The sequence below is a fragment of the Gossypium hirsutum genome, chromosome D05 (genome assembly GCF_007990345.1).
Source record: "Gossypium hirsutum isolate 1008001.06 chromosome D05, Gossypium_hirsutum_v2.1, whole genome shotgun sequence".
Lineage (NCBI taxonomy): Eukaryota > Viridiplantae > Streptophyta > Magnoliopsida > Malvales > Malvaceae > Gossypium > Gossypium hirsutum.
The window spans coordinates 46,484,140-46,492,167 of NC_053441.1; the positions used below are offsets into that span (position 1 = coordinate 46,484,140).

At 33.2% G+C, this 8,028-nt stretch overlaps 1 protein-coding gene across 3 annotated transcripts; it reads left to right on the forward strand.

The window, feature by feature from the left end:
* The first annotated feature begins 102 nt into the window (after positions 1-102).
* On the forward strand, positions 103-2,951 carry LOC107903809 (protein DETOXIFICATION 14). 3 transcript variants are annotated; one of them, XM_041092885.1, is made up of 7 exons: positions 103-442; positions 538-1,082; positions 1,169-1,255; positions 1,738-1,794; positions 1,867-1,895; positions 2,014-2,105; positions 2,188-2,393. In XM_041092885.1, the coding sequence occupies exons 1-7, from the start codon at positions 161-163 to the stop codon at positions 2,296-2,298; spliced, it is 1,203 nt and encodes a 400-aa protein (XP_040948819.1). In that variant the 5' UTR covers positions 103-160; the 3' UTR covers positions 2,299-2,393. The 3 variants fall into 3 exon arrangements, with proteins under 3 accessions (XP_040948819.1, XP_040948818.1, XP_016685467.1); XM_041092884.1 differs by lacking the exon at positions 1,867-1,895 and adding an exon at positions 2,604-2,951 and having other exon boundaries at positions 106-442; positions 2,050-2,105; XM_016829978.2 differs by adding an exon at positions 2,604-2,951 and having other exon boundaries at positions 108-442; positions 1,867-2,105.
* The last annotated feature ends 5,077 nt before the right edge of the window (positions 2,952-8,028 follow it).

Below are 8,028 nucleotides of genomic sequence, written 5' to 3' on the forward strand. Positions count from 1 at the left end.
AATCACCATAAAAAGGAATAATATTTATTAAGGTTACAAAAGTTGTTGTGGTTTCCTACTTTCTTTATTTTGACATGGACAAAAAGACAGGATTTCTATTTCTAGCAAATTATTACCTAAAAAGGGGAAACTCCTGCAGATTTGTTCAAAGTGAAGAAAAATGGCTAGAACTTACGAATCTTTAATAGATGATAAGATCGAACAGGGTTTCTTGGCTAATGAAAGAGACGGATCAGACATTAATTCTTCTTTGGATTTGCATGAATTCATTGAAGAAACCAAAAGGATTGGGTACATAACAGGTCCAATGGTGGCAGTCCATTTCTCACAATACTTTCTGCAATTTATATCAGTGGTAATGGTTGGTCACCTTGGCCAACTTTCTCTCTCCAGCATTGCCATTGCCGTCTCCTTCGGTGCTGTCACTGATTTCAGTGTTCTTGTAAGTCCTTTCTCTGTTCCCCCCCCCTTGATTTTTTATAGTTGTATTGATTGAAGAACACTGATTTGTTTCAACATGCCAAAAAAAAAAACCAGTTTGGAATGTCGGGTGCACTTGAAACTTTGTGTGGGCAAGCTTATGGAGCTCAGCAATATGGAAAACTAGGAACTCATACTTATACAGCTATATTCTCCCTTATCTTAGCTTGTCTCCCTTTGACTACCCTTTGGGTTTATATGGGTAAATTATTCATTCTGATAGGCCAAGATCCTGTTATTTCAGAGGAGGTTGGGAAATTGATTATATGGCTAATTCCTGCTCTCTATGCGTATGCAACACTTCAACCTATTATACGGTTCTTTCAGACACAAAGTTTGATTATGCCATTGCTTGTAGGTTCCTGTTCTATTCTTTGTTTCCATGTGCTTCTTTGTTGGGGTTTAGTGTTTAAGTCTGGATTAGGAAACCAAGGTGCAGCATTAGCCATCAGCATTTCCTATTGGACTAATGTGATTTCACTAGGATTATATATGATGTTCTCTGATACTTGTTCAAAAACCCTTGCCCCTATTACAATCGATGTATTTCGAGGAGTTCGAGAGTTCTTTCGTTTAGCTATCCCCTCTGCTTCCATGATTTGGTAATAATCTCCCTTTCATTTCAGCATTTGCAGTTGTAAACATAGTTTCCTTTCATTTATTCATGTCCATTTCCATGTGGTTGCAGCCTTGAATGGTGGTCATTTGAGTTGCTCATAATATTTTCTGGATTTTTACCAAACCCACAACTTGAAACATCTGTTACATCTGTCTGGTACATTCTCTGTTGTACATAAGTTGTTATTAGGTAAAAGCATAATGGAGAATTCTACATTAGGAGTCAGATTGAATTTTGCCCCATTTACTTAAAAAATAGGTAAATTGGTCCTTATACGTTAGATTAAAGAGTAAATTAGTCTCTCTTTTTTTAAACTTTATCCATTTCTATTGTTAAAAACTAGTGTAGCTGATAGAATAACTAGACAATTACACATGATGTGTCACGTATATCTCATGTTGACGTGCATGGACCAATGTTTAACAATAGAATTGGCTGGAATTCTTAACTGAAGGATTATTTTGCTCTTTGATCTAACGTATAGGGACTAATTTGCCTATTTTTTAAGTTTAGGGGACAAAATACAATTTGACTCCTAATATAAGGGCCTCCATGGTACTTTTACCGTTCTTATTGTAATCTGTCCTCAAACAAATTATTAACTTGTAAATTCATTGATGGATTTTTTATTTGATCAGTCTAGCAACCATGTCAACACTATTTCCAATACCAGAGGGAATAGGAGCTGCAGCAAGGTATGTTATAACATGCACATTTAACTGGACTTGGCATATTTATATCTTTATGTAAATATTTTCTTGGAACAGCACTAGAGTTTCAAACGAACTAGGAGCAGGTAACCCGTGTTCAGCTCGTATTGTTGTCTTCACCGCCTTGTTGATTGCACTATTAGAGTCCGTTACCGTTGGTGCAGCCCTCTTTTTTAGTAGGCATGTTTTCGGTTATGTTTTCAGCAATGACAAGGAAGTTATCGATTATGTCACAAACAGGGCTCCTTTGCTATCTTTGTCTGTTGTTTTGGATAGTTTACAAGTTGTCCTGTCAGGTAGTTCATTTGTTTCGTCATCTTGATGTGTGTTTTATTTGAACATGCAGTTTCTTACCCTATCTGGTTGTCCTAAAATCAGGGATTGCAAGGGGATCAGGATGGCAGGATTTGGGGGCTTATATCAACCTTGCTGCATACTATCTTTGTGGAGTTCCAGTTGCTGTCGTATTGGGATTTTGGGTTAAGATGAGAGGAAAGGGGCTTTGGATTGGGTTACAAGCTGGTTCCTTTTTGCAAGTACTTTTGCTTTCTGCCATAACAAGTTGTATAGATTGGCATAAGCAGGTTTGCCTCCATAATCTCTTCAGGGGAATGTTGAATATCGACATATATCCAATACAAGTATATTATAAAAAAATTATAAGTTTTTCATCTATTTGGAAAATGATATTCCTTACTCATATCCCAAGAATGTATTGCATTTAAGGTTTTTTTCTTAGAAAATCAAGAGTCTGGATATATGACAAATTTGAGACTTTTTTTACATGAATGCAGGCTAGGAAGGCAAGGGACAGATTATTGGAAAGTGACGTTGAGACTCAAGCACAGATTAGTGGAGATTAATCCTTAAGGTGGGTTTGGATGGGTGGTGTATTGAAGTACAGTTAGTGTAAAAACAACGATGGCGGTGAGATTAGATATTATAGCGATACTATAGCGTGAGATAAAAAGTAAGCTAAACGTACCATACCGCCCATCTAAACCCACACTAATTGTCGCCTAGCGAATTTTGACGGATAAAATTTTACAAAGATCAATTTCAATCTTGTCACAATTATGGATTAATCTCTCTTCTTTTAGTCCGATTTTCAAAAATTAAACTTCTCTATAATTATAGTTAAATTGATGTTGTGTACATCTAGCTTTTAATGTTACTAGATATGGCATATATTTTATTATTTTTCAACAATTTCGTTTATTTCATTTTTTTTGGTCGGAGAAAGATATGTAACTTGCTTAGAAGGTTGATGTGGATCAAAACCCAAAAAGTTGGGTGGAAAAATAAGGAGAAAACAGAGAATAAAGAACATTACGAGATAAACAAGTTAAAACTCAAGAATTCTATGGCCCATATAAGGTTTAGAGGCATTGGCAAGAGACAACTTTGCAGCGTGCTAGCTATCAACAGATAACTACTTTCAACTCAATATTTGTGGTAGTTCAGGACCAGCACACATTCAACCTACCAAACTTGCCGGTTAAGAACAGAATGAATTGGCCAATCCCCATCATCTACGAGTAGAGGTGGAAACGGTTGGGTTGGATTGGGTTTTTCTCATATTCAAAGATTTTCAAGTTTGGGAATTTTTTGGGCTTGAATTTCTTTAGATTCGGGTTCGGATTGAGCTATGTGGGTCGACTCTAACGTATTGAAATTATTTTGAATTTTCTTATTGATATAATGACTTTTTTGGCTCTCTAATTTTACAAAAAATTATTATTTTATTCTTCTTAATTGTTTGTTAAATCACTTCAAAATGGATGGAAAAGTTAATGTTTATTAACTTTGATGATGGATGCCACGTTAGTAAGTTAATTAATTTTTAAAAAATTCAAAAAATATATAAAAATTATTTTTAAAAACTTAATAAGTATTAAATAAGTAAAAAAATTATAAAAATATGTTTAATTTTTAAAAACATAATTAATTGCTTATGATACATGTGGGTGGCCACGTGGATGCCACGTCAGCAAAGTTAATAGACATTAACTCTCTTTTTTTATCCATTTTGGTGTGATTTGACAAATAAGTCATTTTGAGTGCCAAATAAGTCATTTTGGCATTTTTAAATTATAAATATTTTAATTTATCATATAAAATAATTCATTTTACTTTTATATGATGACAATGTGATTCAAATTTGTCATATAAAAAGCATAAATTATATATTTAATAGAGTTTTTTTATATAAAATAATTAAAGTATTTATTGTATGTAAAATTTATTATTATATGATATGTATATGAATTGACGAAAATATATTTTATTGCTTCTTATTATATTAGGGTAGAATTAGTAATCTAACTATTAGTGCGTTTCTGTTTTGGTCACCCAACTATGAAAATTTTCAATTTAATCACTAACATTTTAGATCATTTCTATTTTGGTCATCAATACTTGCACATTCTATCACTTTAATCCTCAAACACATATAATTAAATATAAATTATATATTATAAAAAAGTAAAAAATATAATATTATTTATATAAATATATATAAATAATATTAAAAATATTATGTGTTTATATTTAATTATAAGCATAAGGCTCAAATATACATTTAGCCTCCCGAACTTGACACCTTCTCCCAATTGGTACTTATGATTTTTTTTGTCCCATGTTAGTACCCAAATTTTCATTCCAGTTTTAGTGCCTTTTTTGTAACAGTGTTAAATATAGTACACATGACACTCTTATGTTGTGACACGTGGCACTGATGATAAATATATATAAATTATATAAATTTTCTAAAAATATAAAAGAAATTATAAATTACAAAAATATATGTATCTAAAAATTTTAAAATATTAAAAAAATAAAAAAAATCTAAAATTCAAGTTAGAAAAATCGAAAACCCAAAAAATTTACATCTTTTTCTAAATAAATTGCAACAAATTATTTGAAGATAAATTTACAATAAATTTTATGCTTAGAGATGGATGCAGATTATTACATGACATTTCAAGTTGAGAAGAATGCAACAAAAGATAATTTGAAAACAAAGCTTATAGGAAGCTTTTTTTTTTGTTCTTGTTCTTATTTGTTAATTATTTATTAGGTTTTATAGGAAAAATTGGTTTCCTCTATTGAGAATGCTATTAGCATAATCATGAATGAAATTTATAAAAATCACAAATTTACTAAATTTAGGGGGTTTAAAAAAATCACAAATTTACATATAAGTTTATCAAGATTTAATTATGTGTTTAAATATAATCATATTTATATATAATTATATATGTTTGAGGACCAAATTGAAAAAAAATTGTAAATGTAGGGGGTTATATTTATTGAATTATTTAAATTATGATCAAATTTATAGAATGTGCAAGTACTGAGGACTAAATGTGTTGTTATACTAGTTAGAGAAATGCGACATCATCACTTCCGTTAACTATTTAACGAGGAGTGACCAAAATGAAAACGTTCTATGACGTTAGCGACTAAATTAAAAAATTTCATAGTTGGGTGACTAATTCTATGGTTTACCCATTATATTAATTGATAAATGAATAACTTTTATCATTCTTATTAAATTTATAAACCTAATACTCATATTCTAAGCTATTTATTTCAAAACTCAAATACATTATACAAATATCATACTCAAATAATATACCCATTATTACTCAAACTCAAAATAAACTAATTACAACCCAAACCTTAGGCCAAATTAGCCAAATATGCTGATTTTCTTTTTGAATTGGCCAAATAAGCCAGTTTTTTCGAAATTTAGGGAAATAGGCTGATTTTGGAAAGATTGTGTGAAAGCGCGTCTAGTTGGATGTTCTTTCACATTCTCTTTCCTTAGCTTCCTTTTTTTAGGGTTAAGGGTTTTTGGTTAGGAATTAGGGTTTAGTGTTTAGGATTTTAGGAGTGAAATCGTGAAAGTTTATAGGTAGATTTGAAGGGTCGGGGATGCGATAATGCATCTCAGAACACATACATTTCATATGTCATGCTAGGATAGGACCGCTACCTCAGAAACCCATCCTATGGAAGTTAGGTTTCAGGGTGATAGTGTTTGATACAATTACGGGTCGAAGTCTAAGTGGAGGTCTAAGTCGACGGTCGTGATGAGGGCACGGGTTCAAGTATAATTGGGGGTTAGTTGACAGTCGTTATACGGTTACAATTTTAAACTTTTTGGGTACTCGCATATGATGCCTTATATATACCATACATAAGATTGATGTCATAATCATAGGGAAAAACGAAAGGTTTTCCAGTGTAATCAACGTAACTTTTTTTTTCTCTATTTCTAGGCAGTCGATATCTTTAACCTTTCATTCTTATCTGAAGGCTGACCTTAAGGTGGACATAGGAGGACTCTCAGACGAAGAGTGGATATTCTGAAACAGTAGATATCAAACTTGGGTCAATGCAGCAGAGGTTGTACTTATTAATGGATTGTTTAATAACGACAACCATTGTCACCCCGAAAAGAGCATCACATTTATTTTACTGCAACAACCGTTGTTTGTTTAAGAGTCCTCCTACGTCCACGATGATGCCGACCTGCGGATAAGAAGAAAGGTTAAAGATACTGACTACGTGGAAATAGAGAAAAAAATTACGCCGATTATAGCAGGAAGCCTCATAGTTTTTCCCTATGATTATGCCCTCAAACTTCTGTATGGTATTTATAAGGTAACATCTCCAGGTATCCAAAACATTTGAGCCACTACCCGTATAACGACCGTCAACTGACTCCCTCATTACACTCTGATCTATGACTTCATAACGACTATCGACTGAGAACACTACGTAGACTTCCACTCGTGATCATATAAAGCAAAATAACCTTGGAACTCGAATTCCATAGGATGTGTTTCCGAGGTAACGGTCTCATCTAATAGGATATATAAAATGTGTGTCTCGGAGCGATATTGCATCACCGATGACTCAAGAATACCTTAAACAAGAAATTTTATTAACAGCAAAATTTTTTAACACTGAAGCAGGGAAATAAATCCAGTGAAAAAATATTGTAAAGTGGAGGGGTAGAGGCCGGGAGAGATGATGGGTTTAGGGATGATGGAGTATGAAGGGAGAGTCCCCTTTTATAGGCACGAGTGAGGGGTGAGATTGGAAAAGAGAAAAACTTCATGGTTGAAAACGTGTCGTGAGAGAGGCATTTTCATCGAGTATATGAAAGAGTAGCCTCAAATTTTACCTGGAATTCCTAGGGTCAGGGCACTTTTGGTGGAATTTTAGTGGAAATGGTAAGAAAGCTCGTCCAGTTGGGTGAGCTTTCTTACTGACATGGTAAGAAAGTGTGCCTACCTGGACGTGCTTTCCTTGTATTTAGTAGAAAGTTGTCCAGCTAGATGTACTTTCTTGCCATGTCAGCAAGAAAGCTCACCCAATTGGACGAGTTTTTTTTACCATTTCCACTAAAAGTATTCCAAAAGTGCCCTAACCTCAAAAATCGTTGGTACATTTTCAAGCATGTTTTGAAGCACTGAAGACCCTTTGAAGCAAGCATCTGATGAAATTAGTTGATCTCTGAAATGCATTTTTGAGTACAAAAGAGCCTTTCATTATTATTATTCGATGAAAGCTCGTATTTTGAAATGCATTTTGAAGCATGCCTTCCCTCTAGCCTCGTTCTTTTTTGCTATTAAACTACTAAAGTATTCAGAACTTAGACAAGCAACAAATTCATATCAAATATTGAAGAGTAGCACTACGAGTGTCATTTGCATTTCTTTGGATAACCATTGAAAGATTTTTTTGTTCTAAATATCTAATTATTTTTAAATTTAAATGAGTCGACGAGTGAAATCTTTCATTTATTACGATGGTCAAATTTGCAATACAAATACCAGGGTTGTATTTGCAGGAGCCTAGATTGTGGAATTGGCTTTCAACCATACCATTCAATTGCATGAGCTACGGACTAGAAAGCCAAAGAAAGTTAGGGGTTTGAGCCTGGGAAAAATTTCAAACTTGCAATGTAGATATATGTTATTAGTTTACCCCTTTAAGTATGAACTATTTGATGTGAAAGGCGAGCTCTAGCTGAAGGCGGTCATATCATCACACTAATAAACCAGAAATGCTATAACAGAGTTATATGTCAAGTTTGTTAAGGTTGATGGAGCTGGTCCATCTTCGACCACTATTGCGGCTAATGCAGGAACCGAAGTAAAAGATAAAAGTCTTACTATACAGTTATGCAATGGGTTCACTGGT

Coding starts and splice junctions, on each gene's coding strand:
- LOC107903809 (XM_016829978.2), top strand. CDS start 161: ATGGCTAGAACTTACGAATCTTTAATAGATGATAAGATCGAACAGGGT. Junction 1,256..1,737: donor ACATCTGTTACATCTGTCTG/GTACATTCTCTG, acceptor TTATTTGATCAG/TCTAGCAACCATGTCAACAC. Junction 2,394..2,603: donor GTATAGATTGGCATAAGCAG/GTTTGCCTCCAT, acceptor ACATGAATGCAG/GCTAGGAAGGCAAGGGACAG.